This window comes from Haematobia irritans, chromosome 2 (genome assembly GCF_050003625.1).
Source record: "Haematobia irritans isolate KBUSLIRL chromosome 2, ASM5000362v1, whole genome shotgun sequence".
NCBI lineage: Eukaryota > Metazoa > Arthropoda > Insecta > Diptera > Muscidae > Haematobia > Haematobia irritans.
The window spans coordinates 7,652,746-7,673,071 of NC_134398.1; the positions used below are offsets into that span (position 1 = coordinate 7,652,746).

Consider the following 20,326-nt stretch of genomic DNA (forward strand, 5'->3'; position numbering starts at 1 on the left):
TTATACCCTGCCAACAGTTTTTGAGTTTGGGGGCGCTTCTGAGAATCCCCACTACGTCGAAAACAGTCGTATACGATATCCAAAACTCCTCGGAAAAGCGCCGTTACTATTGAGAAGTTGTACCACGCCAAGTTACTACAAAAAAGTATCCCATGAGTGCAATTATTAGGTGCCCTTCTGGATACATTTAGAAGGACACCAATAAGAGCCCCTTCAAACAATCAGAGAAAGTGCATTTTAAGATAGTTGTAAAAGAAACATTGTGGTCAAGTAAAACACGATTGTTTAGATGTTTATTAATTTTATTAAACATTTATAAATTGTCATAAATATAACATTTATACGACTATCACATCACATTTAACATATTTTTATGCATTAATAAAAGATTGATGTTGAGTTACAAGTTGCAAGTTACATGTTGTAGCGTCTATCAGCCAGTGCTTCTATTCCCAATGGAGGCAGCGTGTCTGGAAAAATATTTGAAAAACTATCACTTTATTCCATTTGGAAAGTCAAAAATTGTTCACCAATATACCTTTCACAATTTTAAGCGAAATAACTATGTCCTCAGCACCTCATTATCATTTTTATTTAATTAAATTATAAGAAGCTAGTTGTCCTTGATGTTTCACAACATATAAAATGGCTCTTGTAACAATAGTGATGACAAAATACTTTCATGCGAATAGTGATGGCAAGATACTATCACAGTTGGCGATTGTTGCAGTGTCACTTACGAGTCTGTGGTAGCGATGAGGATGAAATGGAACTCTGAAATGCTGGCAGGGTAGTAGGTTAGGTGGCAGCCCGATGTATCAGGTTCACTTAGACTATTCTGTCCATTGTGATACCACATTGGTGAACTTCTCTCTTATCACTGAGTGCTGCCCGATTCCATGTTAAGCTCAATGACAAGGGACCTCCTTTTTATAGCCGAGTCCGAACGGCGTTCCACATTGCAGTGAAACCACTTAGAGAAGTTTTGAAACCCTCAGAAATGGCACCAGTATTACTGAGGTGGGATAATCCACCGCTGAAAAACTTTTTGGTGTTCGGTCGAAGCAGGAATCGAACCCACAACCTTGTGTATGCAAGGCGGGCATGCTAACCATTGCACCGCGGTGGCTCCCTTTTATAGTAGAGATAGCAGCTTGACTTTGACCTTGACGGATAAGTAGAAGTGTTAGCTACACAATGCAATCGGTTATTTAGTACCTTTACATCGAGTATTTTTTGAGATATTAGCTTATTTGTAAAAAACCGGTTCCGAAAAAAAAACAAGTTTTTACCTGTACAGCTGGAACGGATGTAGCTGATATAACGGTTCGTACATCATTTTAAATGTCTCTTCAAAACCTTTCTAGTGATGTACATTTCAAAGTAGTCGCACCCAGAAAAAAGTGCCTTCGAAACTAAAGGAAAAAATTTTCATCAATATAGTTTATCCATTTTATTTCCATTAAGGTAAATTTTTGTGAAAAATAATAAAATTTACTCGTTTCAGTAAAAAAATCCTAAACTGTAAGCAGTTAGGAATAGTTCATTAACTAGAATAAGGCATGGAATTTTACTCATACTATTTTCTTCGCTGGGTATAAGAATTTACTACTGAAAAAGAAAATTTTATTCACCGATAACAAAGCATTCGTAAAAATAAACAAAACTAAAACCAAGTTTCCTCAAAATTAGTAAAATTTCTTATAAAATGATAATTGCGACTTCCTTTATAATAGAAAGTTTTTCATACATACGAACAACACTTGGCATATAAAAATATTTTAGTTCATTCGTACTAAGAAGTATGCAATCCTTTCAAAACTTAAGGAAACACACTTGTTAGAATATAGGAAATTTTCCTAAATTTCTATTGTCTACCTGTAATCGAGACCTGTCATCGTAATCGATGTGTTTGCGCGTGGGTGTAATCGATACATTTGCGCGTCGGTTGTTTTTTTAGTTGGAATCGCGTTGTTGTGGTATACGGAGAGATTGTTAAAAAATAATATGGTAAAATAATATAATAAATAACAAATAAAATATATAAAATATTTGTTATTTTAAATTAGTGAGAAAAATTTTCGTTTTTTTAAATAAATCTATCAATGTTCGTGATAGTGTATAAAGAAAGAAAACACCAGCAGAATAACAACCCTTTCATTTGTCTTCATTTTGGAATCTTCGATTATCAGGTAATATTCAGTGACGCTAACCTTTTGCAACAAAAATGTTTTATGATTTTTTATATTTGTAGGTATTGAAATTGTAAAAGGAGGACAAAATCGTTAGGCAGCAACTTATTAAAAGTGAAAAGAACAAGAAGAAGAAAAAGTGCGTTTTACAGTTGATAATATCACAGGGAAATTGGAAATAGTGGAATAATAAACTAATATTTCAAAGAGATTCGATGCTGTTGATTCTTAATAAATATATTCAATATATTAATAAAACATGTCTTTTATTGAAGATAAAATTGCTTATAGAAATAAATAAAATTGTATTTAAAAACGAAGGTAAGCAGTTCTAATTATGAAGTAAAAGTTTTACCACAAATGTGTAAGATTTGTCGAAATGAATGAAAAAATTTCAATAAAATCATTCCATATATGAATTCAAATTAATTAAATTTTTTCATTCTGTAGTATAGTGGTATATAAATATAGGAAAATGTTAACTAATATATGGAATGCATTATTCCTAATTTCTACGAAAATCACATCGTTCAAACAAATAAAAATGTCTTTGGCGCTATACGAAGTTCAACTTTCTTCACAATGAGTTCATTTTAACTTAAAGAAGGGGTCACTTTTTTCTGGGTGCGGTCTTCTAGATCCGGTTTTATTAATGATTTTAACTTACACTTTAGAACCGAATAACCGGTTATCCGGTTACGACCGCCAGGAAAAAAGTTATCGTTGTAATCTACTCATAGAGTACTACCATCTATGAAGTTTTGAAAAAATCTGAGAGGTATAGCTAAACTAGAGTTTAGCCGAAAATTTTATTTTTTTTCTAAATTACCATAGATAATATAGGCAAACTTAAGACCTATCTTAGACTAATATTTCTTTCAGGCTTATTTTCCTGTAGTCTAAAATTGGCATCGTTCCAGAATAGTATCCAGCATCGTACTTTTGTTGTAACTAGAATCCCATTTTTTGACGTTTTCATTGTGTGTTTAGAACTATTGAGGCAAACTGCCGCCGATAACCATAAAAAAAACAAAGAGAGAGTTTTTATCGATTTTTTTCGATAACAACTCCATTCATATATTCTTGTTGGCTTTTACTGTCCATGCCTAGTTCCAATTTAGATATCAAAGAGAATTTACGTCGACGCTTTTGTGTAGGCCTTTGTTTGTATTTGGTGTTGTTGTTTTAATATTCGGCCGTTTATCTACAGCTCTCATCGTCTCGTATGATTGAAACTACAGCAACAACAAAAAAAAAAAAACTATAGTCGCGTAAACAAACTCTCATCACACAGCCACACATTTGCTCATCGAAGAACGATTGTAGTAGAAGAGAAGATGAAAACAGAAACGCAAATAAAAAAATCATAATTTTTTGTTATTCGCAATTTGTAGGCTGTCGTAGTCGCTGGTCAACAATTTGATAAGTCTGCAGAAAAAAAAACATTAATAAAAAAATAACGCAAATCAAGCACACAGATTATCTTGGACTTTGTTTATATTGAATGGTGGTTACCTTTAAATTCTTATAGATACATAAATGTGAAGAAGTTTGTGTGTTTCTTGTTGTTGCTAAATAGTTGAACAGTTACCCAAAAAAAAAAAATCGATGGATAATCAGAATGGAATAGCCAGCCCTTGTCGGTCGGTTGGTTGGTGCGGTGGAAAGTAGCGATAAAGCAACCATATGTCGAATGAATTTGTAGTAATTTATTAAATTAACAAAAACAACAACTACAACGTTGTTTTTGTTGTTCTCACAACAAAGGTGAAAACAGAGTCAAGAACAAAACAAAAAATAGTTGTGCTGTTTAATAATTTGCGTGATGTTAGAAAACAACAAAAGGTGATTCATTACTGCTCCTTCTAGCCATAACCATATGTCGTCCCTCGTGTGTGAGAATATCCATATTTCCCTGGATTGTTTGTGTTTTTTATCAATGACATGCTTTCTGAAACAATCGACAAAAAAACCAATTCATCATACACTCATGCAAAAATATTCAAAGCTATTTAAAATAGAACCAAAACATTCATCATTTTTTTAAGAAAACTTTTTTTTTTTAACTAAGTACGCTGAGGCCTTGCTTTAAGAATGCATTTAAAATAATTTCAATACAAGAGAAAATATCAAATGGTCATATAAAGGAGCCATAATATCTCTTCACAAGTGTAGTGTAAACGTTCTTCGTCATTATTTCAAAAACAGCTGCCTGATTCGTATGTGTATCTCTGTGCGTGTGTTCCCTGTCGTGTTTAAAAATCCTTTTGGGAGAGTGTAAAACTAAAACAAAGACCAATTTCCCCATTTGAAAAGAGCAACAAAAACACATGTTCGGTAAGAGTTCCTCAAAATCTTCGTCATCACTACCCCCACCACTTGCAACGTCTACACCATTGTGTAGACCAACAACAACAGCAACAGTGGCGCCTCCACTGCCACCACCATCATTATCAGAGTACTGTAAGTTAAGAAGGGCCACATCGTCATCATCAGATGCCTCCATGACCAGCATGAAAATGGTGAAGATATTTTTCAGGTAAATTAATGAAGTTCAAATGGTCTTCTCAATCAGACAAAAAAAAAACACAAATCGAACCGCAAACACACACTCTCTTTTCGTATTGGAACAAGCAAACACTAAAATATTTTATTAGTGAAATCAAGAAAACAAAAATCCAACAAGAAAGTGGATAATTTTTCCCCTGTATTATAAATGGCTATTTTACTAAGATTCGTAGTTTGGCAACCCTGCTGTATGGGCAAATAGCCCCCTTCATTGAGAGTTCGTCCTTCAACATGTAGAGTTCGACCATCTAACAGAATAACGTAAGTGTGTAAATATAACCATAGCGATAGGCGGTAGGCGAAACATTTTTGCCGCAACGGCAAATACAATAAGCTTGACGGCGAATAATTCCCTTTTTCACGTTTCCTAGCGTTTTTGTTGTCAATACAGCATGCTTTGACAATATTAAACAATGAAGTTGAATAAAAACATACAATGGCTTGTTATTTGTTGAGTTATTTCAAGAAAAAATAATCTATACGTGTCTAGGCAACAGCAATTCCTAGTGGTGAGTCAAAAAAATGATAAGCGATGGCAACACTATACCAGTTTTCGCCAAGGAGTTAGAATAAGTTTTAATTTTGCGACACGCCGCTAGCCGTCACGGTATTCCATCGCGGATTTTGGACTTCCCATAAGAAATACACGTAAATAAGTGTTCACCTACCGCCTATCGCTATGGTTATATTTACACATATACATACTTTTCCTCTCTAAAAAGACTGACTTAATACGCTGAAAAAAAGCCCTAGTTAAACTAACGCAAACTGTAACTTATTTTCATTGCAAAAAATTATTTGTTTGTAGTTAAATTTTATTACTTTGTTTTTTTTTTCGTAATTTTTCACAGCCCAATGAAATTTTCCTTTTTTTAAGTATGTTTCAAACATTTTATGAACTAAAAGTGGTTATAAAGTTCACTGACCCTACACATAAGTTTAATATGAACTAAAGCAAAAGAAAATTTTTGTACGATTCCCAAAAATAGTAAAAATGAGCTACAGTATGAGGGCTGTTTTCTTTTAGCACTGGATACCCTAAGCCGTGAAGGACTAAAAGAAAACAGAGTACTCGTTTATCCAGGACATCTACAAAAAATGCAACACTGCCATCAGCTGCTTAGAAACAATCACAGATAAGTGAAATCTTGCATTTTTAATGTATGCGATTATTTATGACACTGTACCACTTTGAATTTCGTGTTTTTCGATAAATTAGTCACAATAAATTGCTATTGTGAATCGAAGAAGCGTCACTTTATCAAAATACAATCTGGCAACATCGGCGCGACTTGCACTAATGAGATGTTCTGGGGCCAAATCACCGCTGTCGAAATCGAGTACTTCGTCTTCGTAATGTAGTTTACGCGGATCACCGCAGTCGTTATCGAATTGTTTCTACTCGAAGTTGAACACGATAGGTAGCATGCTATCGAAAACGAAGTATGTAGTGATTTTTGAGCAGAAAAAAGGTGAACAAAAAGAAACAAGTAGTTGGTGAAAATGGAAGTATTATTTATATATTTTGGCGAAATACATTTAAGAAAATGTAATATTACTTGCATTTAGGGAAACGGAACAAAGAAGGGAATGCTCAGTAGCCGCTTCAAAAAAACTCATTTTTTAAGAGTATTTTAAAAACTTCTTTTGACAGACGAAAGCGTCTTTTAAATCTATGGATGTTAAAACACAACAAGTATATACGGCCGTAAGTTCGGCCAGGCCGAATCTTATGTACCCTCCACCATGGATTGCGTAGGAACTTCTACTAAAGGCTGTCATCCACAATCGAATTACTTGGGTTGCGATAACACTTGCCGATGGCAAGGTATCGTAAAACTTTTTAACACTGTCTTCTAAATTGTAAGTTAGCCCATACGGGGTATATATTAAACAAAAAAAGGCAGATTAAATACGTATATAATCTAGTTTGACAAAATGTTCTATAGAAATAAAATTTTGACAAAATTTTCTATAGAAATGAAACCTTGACAAAAATTTCTATAAAAATAAAATTTTGACAAAATTTTCTATAGAAATAAAAATTTGACAAAATTTTCTATAGAAATAAAAACTTGACAAAATTTTCTATAGAAATAAAATGTTGACAAAATTTTCTATGGAAGTAAAATGTTGACAAAATTTTCTATAGCAATACAATTTTGACAAAAATTTCTATAGAAATAAAATGTTGACAAAATTTTGTATAGAAATAAAATTTTGACAAAATTTTGTATAGAAATAAAATGTTTACAAAATTTTCTACAGAAATAATTTTTTTACAAAATTTTCTATAGAAATAAAATTTTGACAAACATTTCTATAGAAATAAACTTTTGACAAAACTTTCTATAGAAATGAAATTTTAACAAAACTTTCTATAGTAATAAAATTTGACAAAATTTTCTATGGAAATAAAGTTTTGGTAGATTACAAAATTTTCTATAGAAATAAAATTTTGACAAAATTTTCTATGGAAATAAAATTTTGACAAACATTTGTATAGAAATAAACTTTTGACAAAACTTTCTATAGAAATGAAATTTTGACAAAACTTTCTATAGTAATAAAATTTGACAAAATTTTCTATGGAAATAAAGTTTTGGTAGATTATTTTTGGCGATATGGACCAATTTTTGTGTAATAAGTCATCGGCTATATATAACTAAAGACCGATATGGACCAATTTTTACATGGCTGTTACAGGCCATATATTGACAAAATGTACCAAATTTCAACCGTATCGGATGACTTTTGCTCCTCCAAGAGGTTCCGGACGTCAAATCTGGGGACGGTTTATATGGGAACTATATATAATTATGGACCGATATGGACCAATTTTTGCATGGTTGTTAGAGACCATATACTAACACCATGTACCAAATTTCAACTGGATCGGATGAATTTTGCTCTTCCAAGAGGCTCCGGAGGTCAAATCTGGGGATCGGTTTATATAGGGGATATATATAATTATGGACCGATATGGACCAATTTTTGCATGGTTGTTAAAAACCGTATACTAAGACCATGTACTAAATTTCAACCGGATCGGATGAATTTTGCTCCTCCAAGAGGCTCCGGTGGTCAAATCTGGGGATCGGTTTATATGGGAGCTATATATAATTATGGACCGATATGGACCAATTTTTGCATGGTAGTTAGAGGCCGCATACTAACATCAGGTACCAAATTTCAACCGGATCGGATGAATTTTGCCCCTCCAAAAGTCTCCGGAGGTCAAATCTGGGGATCGGTTTATATGGGGGCTATATATAATTATGGACCGATATGGACCAATTTTTGCATGGTTGTTAGAGACCATATACTTACATCAGGTACCAAATTTCAATCGGATCGGATGAATTTTGCCCCTCCAAGAGGCTCCGGAGGTCAAATCTGGGGATCGGTTTATATGGGGGCTATATATAATTATGGACCGATATGGACCAATTTTTGCATGGTTGTTAGTGACCGTATACTAAGACCACGTACCAAATTTCAACCGGATCGGATGAATGTTGCTGCTCCGGGAGGCTCCCCAAGCCAAATTTGGGGATCGGTTTATATGGGGGCTATACGTAAACGTGGTCCGATATGGCCCATTTTCAATACCATCCGACCTACATCAATAACAACTACTTGTGCCAAGTTTCAAGTCGATAGCTTGTTTCGTTCGGAAGTTAGCGTGATTTCCACAGACGGACGGACAGCCGGACAGACGGACAGACGGACAGACGGACGGACATGCTTAGATCGACTCAGAATTTCACCACGACCCAGAATATATATACTTTATGGGGTCTTAGAGCAATATTTCGATGTGTTACAAACGGAATGACAAAGTTAATATACCCCCATCCTATGGTGGAGGGTATAATTAGTTAAAAGCACTCACTTCAAAATAGAATCACTTACAGGCAATGCTAAACGACTGATTTTGTCTCGAATATTTTTCCTTATTAATGCCACTTTGTACTCATCCTCTGAATACGAAGAGGAGGAAAACAAAAACAGATGGATTCATAATAATTTTTACACATATACATATTTTGATCACAAAAAGTTATTTTGAAATCATCTTTTGCTTCCAATTTCTTATTACCATATGTTTACAGCAATGTAAAAAAAGTAGTAGACAAAATAAATTACGATCGAATGCGGTGATCCAAAATTTTACAGCGATCGAAATGTTTCTCGATACGAAACAGAACTCGATGACGAATGCGGTGATTTGGCCCCTGGATAGAACACCAGTGCAACGATGTTCTGGATAGCCCATACAAATGTTGCTTCCAGTACTAACAGAAAACAACCCTATGAATAAAATGGTCATGATTTGGCATCAATGATATTTTCTTTAATTTTAGTTAATTTTTTTTTTTTTCACAGGTTGTTATTTCGTGGATAGCAGTTAAAAAGTACACTAGGGCTTTAATTTTCCTGGTTTAAACAACGCCTTGGGGAAATCTCAAAATGTGGGGTATAATTTAGTTCAATTTTCGTACGACGTAGTTCATTCTATAATAAAACAGTTCACTTTTTTCTGTGTAAGAACGATAATCAAATACACATTCAGTACACAAAATTAACACAATACAAAAAAAACGATCAATTTATAAATTATTCCCCCATGTTCCTATATTAAGAATCGCCAGTCGCAAGAATTTATATTTCTTGTAACGAAAAATAGAGATACTCTTGGACTCCACAGCAATTTAAACTTGAACTTCTCAGTAAAAAGAACTAAAGGGTGATACGGTCAAAATTTGGTCAATATAAACTTGACGTATTTCTTTCAATTTTGCGTTTAAAAAACCTGAACACCCCTCATTTTGAAGGTGTGTGTGTAGAATGTTGCTCCTATTTTGATTTTGGAATTCACCCTTCAGTTGTCAAAATGCCGTCTAAGCAAGAAGAGCAGCGTATCAAAATTTTGATCGCGCATCACGAAAATCCGAGCTACTCGCACGCAAAGCTGGCAAAATCGCTAAAAGTTGCCAAATCAACCGTTACAAATGTAATAAAAGTATTTGGGGAACGTTTGGCGACAGCCAGGAAGTCTGGATCGGGTGGAAATCGAAAACCGGAAGCCGCTGAGACGACAAAGAGAGTTGCCGGTAGTTTCAAGCGAAACCCTAACCTCTCTCTCCGAGATGCCGCAAATAAGCTGGATGTATCGTCTACAACCGTGCATCGAGCCAAAAAACGAGCCGGACTTACTTACAAGAAGGTAGTGACTCCAAATCGCGATGATAAACAAAATACGATGGCCAAAGCGCGATCCCGGAGGCTGTACACGACGATGCTGACGAAGTTTGACTGCGTGGTAATGGACGACGAAACCTACATCAAAGCCGACTACAAGCAGCTTTCGGGACAGGAGTTTTATACGGCAAAAGGAAGGGGAAATGTCGCAGATATTTTCAAGCACATAAAACTGTCAAAGTTCGCAAAGAAATATCTGGTTTGGCAAGCCATCTGTACCTGTGGCTTGAAAAGCAGCATTTTCATAGCTTCCGGGACTGTCAACCAAGAAATTTACGTGAGAGAGTGTTTGAATAAACGTCTGCTGCCTTTCCTGAAGAAACACGGTTGTTCCGTACTGTTTTGGCCGGATTTGGCATCTTGTCGTTACGGTAAAAAGGCCATGTAGTGGTACGCCGCCAACAACGTGCAGGTGGTTCCCAAGGACAAGAACCCTCTCAACACGCCAGAGCTCCGCCCAATTGAGAAATACTGGGCTATTGTCAAGCGGAACCTAAAGAAGACCAAAAAAACTGCTAAGGACGAGCAGCAGTTCAAGGCAAACCGGCTTTCTGCGGCGAAGAAGGTGGACAAGGTGGCTGTACAAAATCTGATGGCAGGTGTCAAGCGTGAGGCCCGGCAATTCGGATTTGGAAAAGCGAAAGCCTAACTGAATATTTTTCCTGAATTTTATACTAATTGAACTTGAAAAAGAAATTTAATTTGATTTTTTAAATAAACGATTTCACCGATTTACACGCGTTTTCCCTTGACCAAATTTTGACCGTATCACCCTTTTGAAGTGTCTATATGTAATATGTATTTTTAGTTAATGTGGCTGCTCCTCTTCGGCACAGATGTGCTCTCAATTCTAGGTGCTAGTTCATTATTCCCTCGGTCCTTCTGGCACGTCGTCCTACTCTCTTTAAATAGTTCTCCAGTATGGGTCATCCCATAGTATTTTCGTCGGCCTTAAGACCGTTGTATTGGTTCACATCGCTTTATGTGTCTACCGTGCCCACTCATCCAACTCGGCCTGCGTTGCCTCCATTAGATTTACGTTCTATAAGTTTATTTTCCTATGTGTCCTAGCTTTATTTCCAGTTCATTAGCATATTCCGACATCCATATAATCCGGATCCTATCGTATTCCGAGTATTTGCTGACCATGCGTTTGTATTACAATATGGTTCGAGATCGAACCATCCTCTGCTGCTCCTTTTCGTCATAGAAGTGCTCTCAATACTAAGTATTATTGCCACGGCCCTCATGACAGGTGTCCTACTCTCCTTGAGTAGTTCTCCTTCCTATCGTTGCATTGATCCACATCGCTGTGTGTCTGCCGTGTCCATTCATCCAAATCGGCCGGCGTTGTCCCTATTGGCTTTGCGTTCTCTAAGTTAATTTTCCTATATGCCCTAGCTCTTATCCACAGTTCATTTGCTTTTACGTTTTGTCTTATTTCAATATGTCCCGGCACTCATATGATGCGGATCCTGTCATATTCCGAGTGCTTTTGTATTCCAATACGGTTCGCGATCGAACCGCAATGTCTTATATTGTCTTCATTGATCTGTAGCAATCTGTGAAAAGGTTTACGTTCTGTCGCCTCGTGTTATGTTAACACATTCCGGACTTCTGCCTACAGGATTGTGCTGTGGTCCGGTAATCGGATTTGGGTCTTCTACATGTGCGCCTAGTGCCGTCCTCCCACTCATCTTCGAGCCATCGGTGTAGCAGTTACTTCCCTCTGATATCTTTTCTGGGGTTCCATTCTCCCAGGGACCATCTTACTGGTACCAAAATGTCACACTTGGCGGCTATGTCCGCCACAGGTATACAATCATGGATTGTTGCGGCATATGCCATTTCACCTACCTTCTCCCATATTATCATTTACTGGTTCATCATGTTTCCTTCCATCTGTCGTTACGTCCTATATCCAAAAGCTATGACGAAGTCCTTCATATTTCGCAATTAAATTTCGCAAATTGTCCACTTTTTATTATCGTAATCACCATAAGGAATTATCGAACCACCATCGTATTTACAATTCAGGTTTACCTATTGGCTAAGTTTTCTGCTTGAAAAATCAATTCACATGGAGCCAGTGTAAAATTCGTACACGCTCTTTTAATTTTCTAAGCAAATATTTTGGATAATCGGCAATTTTCCAGGCTCAGTTTCCATCGCAATGGCAACACTGCAATGGCCTGGTGAACTCAATGTTCACTGTGGGTAGGAGTAAGAACCAACCAGCAAAGCACGGCGGCGACGACGACGACCAATTTCTTCATTTCTTTCAGCCATTTATTATGTTCTCACATTCGTTGTTATTTCTTCGTCTCGGTATCTCTTTCGGCTCCCTGCCGGGGTATGCCAATGTTCGCTATGGTTGCCGCTCTAGTGTTATTTTCGAAAATGACGTAAGCGTTCAAACGGCTTTTCGAACAGAGAAAAAAGCCAACAACAACAAAAACAGAATAAAATACGACACCATAGACAAGCGAATATCAAAATGTCAAAAGACCTGTGAGCGTCGAAGCCACATACATCACATACAGCAACAACAATAACGACAACAAAGAATGAAGAAAATAAATAGCAAAAAGCGTTAAACAAGTACCACTTTGGACTCCCCAAATTGATGGAAACAATAACAAATCAAAAAAAAAAAAAAAAAAATGCTATAGAAAAGAAACACGAGAAGAAACTTTCATACGTCAAGTCAGTCCACAAATGGTGGATCGGAGAGACGTACAGGCATATAGATGAGAAGCATTATTAGTGATAGGAGAAAGAGCCGAAACCAGCAAAAAAAAAAAAAACTAACTAAACAAATAAAACAATACGAAAGCTGTTGTAAATGTTTACTAAATACCCTACTATTAGTGATGTTGTTTGTGCCTATGCAAATACACTAAACAAACTGTCTGACTACAGAGCATGTAAGAGTTTGTGTGAGTGTGTAAGTCTGAAGTCTTAACGTGAAAACTATAAAGTGGAGCAACAAAGGCCAATCGATCGTGTGCACAGATTTTTTGGGCCATTGACCTATGAATGTGCGAGTACCGCTGTTTTGTTTTAGTTATAAAAATTACTCATCAGCTGGTATCTATGACTTGGTCTTGCCATAGATTGATACTCACCATCTAACACACTCTATTCGTGTATCTTTGTCAAATAATTATTTGATATTTTTGGTATAGGTGTCAGTCAGTTCGTTTGCCTAGCTTTGCAAATGTCAAAGTTCAATCGCACCCATTTGTGACATGTATGGTGAGAATGAGCGAAACTCTATATCGTACTGCATTCAATCTCTCTATGCATAGGTATGAGAAATTTAATACTACGACGCTAGTTTCGTTTTCATCCAGTCATGACAACGAAATTTGCTATGAATACCAAAACCATATCAACAAATACTTCGATAGCACCGATTTCGCCATGGCTGGAAATGAAGAAGACAATAAATTTTAGAGTTGCCATTGTCAGGTAAATTAGGATGGAAAACCTCTAAATGGGAGTAATATAAAACAAGTATATACGGCCGTAAGTTCGGCCAGGCCGAAGCTTATGTACCCTCCACCATGGATTGCGTAGAAACTTCTATTGAAGACTGTCATCCACAATCGAATTACTTGGGTTGCTGTAACACTTGCCGATGGCAAGGTATCTTAAAACTTCCTAACACCGTCTTCTAAATTACAAGGTAGTCCATTCGTAGTATATATTAAACTAAAAAAGGACGATTCAAACGTATATAATTAAGTTTAAAGTTTCTATAGAAGTAAAATTTGGAAAAAATTTTCTATAGAAATAAAATTTGGAAAACATTTTCTATAGAAATAAATTTTTTACAAAATTTTCTATAGAAATAAAATTTGGACAAAATTGTCTATAGAAATAACATTTTGACAATGTTTTCCATAAAAATAAAATTTTGGTAGATTATTTTTGGCTCGAGTGGCAACCATGCATAAGAACCGATATGGACCAATTTTTGTGTGATTGGGGATCGGCTATATATATAACTATAGACCGATATGGACAAATTTTGGCATGGATATTAGCGGCCTTATACTAACACCACGTTGCAAATTTCAACCGGATCGGATGAATTTTGCTCCTCCAAGAGGCTCCGGAGATTACGGGCCTATATGGACCAATTCTTGCGTGTTTGTTAGAGACCACATTCTAACACCATGTTCCAAATTTCAACCGTATCGGATGAATTTTGCTCCTCCAAGAGGCTCCGGAGGACAAATCTGGGAATCGATTTATATGGGGGCTATATATAATTATGGACCGATATGGACCAATTTTTGCATGGTCATTAGAGAACATATATCAACACCATGTACCAAATTTCAGCCGGATCGGATGAAATTGTCGTTTCTTAGAGGCTCCGCAAGCCAAATCGGGGGATATGGACCAATTTTTGCATGGTCATTAGAGAACATATATCAATACCATGTACCAAATTTCAGCCGAATCGGATGAAATTTGCTTCTCTTAGAGGCTCCACAACCCAAATCGGGGGATCGGTTTATATGGGGGCTATATATAATTATGAACCGATATGGACCAATTTTTGCATGGTCATTAGAGAACATATACCAATACCATGTACCAAATTTCAGCCGAATCGGATGAAATTTGCTTCTCTTAGAGGCTCCACAACCCAAATCGGGGGATCGGTTTATATGGGGGCTATATATAATTATGGACCGATGTGGACCAATGTTTGCATTGTTGTTAAAGACCATATACTAACACCATGTATCAAATTTCAGCCGAATCGGATGAAATTTGCTTCTCTTAGAGGCTCCACAACCCAAATCGGGGGATCGGTTTCTATGGGGGCTATATATAATTATGGACCGATGTGGACCAATGTTTGCATGGTTGTTAAAGACCATATACTAACACCATGTACCAAATTTCAGCCAAATCGGATGAAATTTGCTTCTCTTAGAGCGATCGCAAGCCAAATTTGGGGGTCCGTTTATATGGGGCTATACGAAAAAGTGGACCGATATGGACTAATTTTTGCATGGTTGTTAGAGACCATATACTAACACCATGTACCAAATTTTAGCCGGCTCGGATGAAATTTGCTTCTCTTAGAGCAATCGCAAGCCAAATTTGGGGGTCCGATTATATGGGGGCTATACGTAAAAGTGGACCGATATGGCCCATTTGCAATACCATCCGACCTACATCAATAACAACTACTTGCGCCAAGTTTCAAGTCGATTGCTTGTTTCGTTCGGAAGTTAGCGTGATTTCAACAGACGGACGGACGGACGGACAATCTCAGATCGACTCAGAATTTCACCACGACCCAGAATATATATACTTTATGGGGTCTTAGAGCAATATTTCCCATCCTATGGTGGAGGGTATAAAAAGTAGCGGTTCAGTCATATAATATGCCGAGAAATATCTGAATATACCGAGAGGTGATTACCTAACAAGACTTCTCAATTTGTCTCATTATTGCAGACTTCGTCAAGAAATTTTGTGACGCTATTTTGCTAATGCAGCTTCTCTAAGTTGAGAAAACAATTTCGGTGCTAGTCCTGCAGTGCTTTGCGATTAATTTTTTGATGACATGAGCATACAACATACAAAGGACCGAAAAAAATATATACAGAGAAAGAATATGATCACCTCAATCATGTTTCAAGACCATAATGTAATTTTTCCTCTAGGAACATGGATCAAAAATATTATTTTCTAGCCAAACAGCCGCCGTGGTGCAATGGTTAGCATTCCCGCCTTGCATATACAGGGTCGTGGGTTCGATTTCTGATTAGACCGAACACCAAAAAGTTTTTCAGCGGTGGATTATCCCACTTCAGTAATGCTGGGGAGCCACCGTAGTGCAATGGTTGGAATGCCCACCTTGCATACACAAGTTCGTGGGTTCGTGCTTGGACCGAACACCAAAAAGTTTTTCAGCGGTGGATTATAGCACCTCAGTAATGCTGGGGAGCCACTATAGTGCAATGGTTAGCATGTCCGCCTTGCATACACAGGGTCGTGGGTTCAAACCCAGTTTCTACCGAACACCACAAAGTTTTTCAGCGGTGGGTTATCCCACATCAGTGATGCTGGTGACATTTCTGAGTGTTTCCAAGCTTCTCCAAGTGATTTCACTGCAATATGGAACGCCGTTCAGACTTGGCTATAAAAAGGAGGTCGCTTGTCATTGAGATTAACATGGAATTGGGCAGCATTCAGTGATAAGAGAGAAATTCACCACTGTGGTATCACAATGGACTGAATAGTCTTAGTGAGCCTGAAAAGTTTATCCCACCTCAGTAATGCTGGGAAGCCTTCGTAGTGCAATGGTTAGCAAGCCCGCCTTGCATACACAGGGTCGTGGGTTCAAACCCAGTTTCTACCAAACACCAAAAAATTTTTCAGCGCTGGATTATTCCACCTCAGTAATGCTGGTGACATTTCTGAGTGTTTCAAAGCTTCTCCAAGTGATATCACTGCAATGTGGAACGTCGTTCGGACTTGGCTATAAAAAGGAGGTCTCTTGTCATTGAGCTTAACAGGGAATTGGGCAGCATTCAGTGATAAGAGAGAAATTCACCACTGTGGTATCACAATGGACTGAATAGTCTGAGCGAGTCTGATAAGTTTGGCTGTCACTATACCTAACCTAACCGTAACAAGACACCGAAATTTAGAATTTAGAGATAAGAAGCCGAAGCCATGGAAGGTGCAAAAATGTTCCAACAAATCTTGTTCCCGGAGACCGACCACCATCCTTAGGATCGGAAAAATGTACACAGAGAAGTAATATGATTACTTCGAACATGTTTCAAGACCACACCCAGAGAAGGAATATGATCACTTCAAACATGTTTTAAGAGCAAAATGTTATTTTTGGGTGGTGACCATGTAACATGGTTTTCGCAACCATGTTATTTTCTCGGAAATCATGTATCTGATTTCGGTAAGCAGGTTATATTTGACGATAAAATAACATTTTAGTGACAAATATGTTACATGGTCACCATACAAAAATAACATTTTGCTCTTGAAACATGTTTGAGGTGATCATATTCCTTCTCTGCGTGCACAATGTTACTTTAGCTCTAGGAACATGGAACAAATTTTTCACAAACATTTTCTTTTCTAGCCAAACATAATATACTTGATGAAATCATAATTTCAGAGCAAACAACATGGTTGCGAAAAACATGTTTCACGCTTCCGGTGAAAAGTAACATTATGCTCTTGAAAAATGTTTTGGGCGGCTAAACCCAATACAGAAGCCTTAAGACACTCAGACACGACACAATTATTGAGAGGATAATGTACCATTGAAAAACTTTTATGGTGTTTGGTCGAAACAGGGACTGAATCTCTTTATATGCAAGACGGACATCCTAACCATTGTACCTCTGTGGCTTCGTGGGTATTTTAAAAAAAAATCACAAGGGACCTCCTTTTTATAGCCCAGTCCGAACGGTGCTTCACATTTCACTGAAATCACTTAAAGAAGCTTTGAAAACCTCAGATATGTCATCAGCGTAACTGAGAGGCGATAATCCTCCGCTCAAAAACTTTTTGGTGTTCGGTGGAAGCAGGGTTTGAACCCTCGGGCATGATAACCATTGTTCCTTGAGGGAAGTTTTGATCTTTTATTTTAGAAAATAAATAGGCCTTATCCAGATTTTGAAAATCATTTATTCAAGTAATAAAATTTTTCTGCTTTAGATGCTGATGAATAACCACGCCCGAACTTAGCGCCCTTCTCACTTTTTTTGTTTGTTTATGGACACTTCTAAGGTAATTTGGATTTAAAGTGTTTTCATTGACCAATTCATGATAACATGTTACCTTGGTTTAGTTATTCAATATTATCTTCAGTCAGTCAATCACCCCGATTCAAAAAAAAAAACAAAAAATACAAAAAAAAACATCTGAAGTTGGCTTTACTTCAAAGGTTTGCGATAACCTTATTTGCTTAACATTCAAGTGTACAAGAGCTTCTTCCCGGAGGCAGGTACTTTGTGCGATACATTTGAAATTAAATGAATGCTTCCCATATTAAAGGAGATTGGCCTTTTTGCCTATGCCAAATAAAATAGTCTAATTAATAAACCAATAAAATAAAGCAAAACACATCTAAAACGGAAATAAAACCGCAATTGAATGTACGAATAATAGAGTACTCTATTGTAATTTGCTTTTGTTGTTATTGTTTTCGCCGTCGTTTCTTTTTTTTTGCGAAGGCCATAATTGTTTGCATTCGTTCGTATATGTTCGTATCTACACTCAATTATATGGATACCTCTCGCATCTTTTTATGTGCCTATTATGGTAGAGTATTGATCGTTTGACTTCGGGTTTGTGTGAAAGTGTCTCACACACTACGTAGTAGTTTAGTGAAAAAAGCAACAAAAACAACAAAGCCAAGACAATTCTACAACCAAACAATCTGATTCATACAGAGTACCCTACTTTTGTTAAGCATGACCACTTAACGCCTTGATTTTATAACGGTCGTAAATGCATCAGGTAGAAATAGAGAGATAAAAATCTCTGCGACATCACTCTCCTCTATCCCTAATACAGGATTTTTTTCTTTACTTCACTCAATGATTGAAATGTTTTTATCTTAAAGTGTAATACTAAATAGAAGCATTAATGTTGCTTCAGGTGATAACAGTCTCTGTTATGTCTCTCAGCAGGTGGACTGAGGCTTGAGAGGTGTTTGAAAAAGAGAAATAGTATTAGCCTCTAGAATGAAGAGTAGATTCAATGTGAAGATTATGAATAAATGCTGCAACCCAAATATATCATATTGGGATACCCAGCAATGATGTTCTTTTCCAATAATTCAATTTATATCACATGGGTGGTCCGCTTCACTCAACGACTGATGCAATGCTATTTCAAGAGTAATTTACTATGATGTTGTAAATTTTCTGAACGAACTAATGTTCATTAGATGAAACAAGCTCTGCATCAGTGTTGCCAGTATTGGAGATTTTCCCCATATTTTTTCGTGGATGGGGTGGAAAATTTTTAGTTGGAGACTTGGGAATTTGGTGGGGAATTTTCATAAATTTGGGGATTTTTTCGAAATCCATTCAGTATAATAAATCAAGTTGCAATAAAGATTTTCAAGAACTTCTGTTTATTTCAATATTATTACAAATTTGGACTCGAAACAGACACATGATATTATTTTAGGGGCCCAAGCGCTAGTTTATAATTTTTCTCAGCTAGTTTGACATTTTGCGAAAACATTTCATGAGGACTCGGGCCTAAATTTTATCCTCTCATCAGTGTTCATCACTGATTTGGACAATATATTCCATAAATATAGAAATGAGGAAGATGGTTAACCTTCATATTTATCAACTACCAAAATTTTATTACTTTAGTATTCAGAAAAAAATGTTAGTTCATAAATACATGGTGACCGAACTCCCATTTTCATTTTTCGAACATTTGGAAGACAATCGCCAGTGTCGGCTTTCGAAATCTCGATCTTATTGCAGCTCGTAAGTTGATATGAGAATAACTTTTATATTTCTTTACAAAATGTATTGTGGATTTTTATGAGGAATTTTGATTTACATTGAGAATTTGTGAGGACGAAAGCGTCCTAATTTGGGGAGAAGAGCCAGAAAAAATACTGGCAACACTGCTCTGTATGGTGCCTCCAACTTCGAGAATTTAAAGTTTTCACGGTTGGTTATGTTTGAGCAGATTGGTAGGGAAAGATCGCTTGGTCCTAAAATTTCAAAGCATTGCTAGATACTGTTTTTGCGTAATTCGAAAGAGTTTTCATGTCGGTTCGCAATAGTTGACAGAACAAAGATCCATTGAAACACCCAGGAGGGCAAGGCTCATGTGCTCCAAAAACTCTCCTGTCGGGTGGAAAGGTTATGACCGCCCTTATCTGGGATTCACCGAGAAATTCCATAGTTGGAAATCCATGGTTGTCACACATCTAGCACTGCTCTGGAACGATCTAATGATGGCCTTTGTTTTCCGAAGTTAACACAATCGGCATTCATAACTCCGACAGCTTTCTTATGTCCATTTCTTGCAGGACATTTTCAATGAAATACCCACCGTAGAAGCCACAGAGGTGCGATGGTTACTATGTCCGCCTTGCATACAAATAGATTCAGTCCCAGATTCGACCAAACGCCAGGACAGTTTTTCAATAATGCTGGTGATGTGTCTGAGTGTTTTTAAGTTTTTCTATTGGATTTCGGAGGCAAGGCTCTCGTACTTCAGAAACTCTCCTATCTGGTGGAAAGGTTAAGACTGCCGTT

At 36.8% G+C, this 20,326-nt stretch overlaps 1 protein-coding gene across 2 annotated transcripts in view; it reads left to right on the forward strand.

Moving 5' to 3' along the window:
• The first annotated feature begins 3,322 nt into the window (after nucleotides 1-3,322).
• raw (NDT-like domain-containing protein raw) overlaps nucleotides 3,323-20,326 on the forward strand; it is an 87,411-nt gene continuing 70,407 nt past the window's right edge. Inside the window, exon 1 of one of the 2 annotated variants that reach the window (XM_075293244.1) lies at nucleotides 3,323-4,731. In XM_075293244.1, the coding sequence (XP_075149359.1) occupies nucleotides 4,523-4,731 (209 nt within the window). In that variant the 5' untranslated portion in view covers nucleotides 3,323-4,522. The remainder of the gene's footprint in view (nucleotides 4,732-20,326) is intronic. The other variant, XM_075293242.1, reaches the window with a different exon arrangement.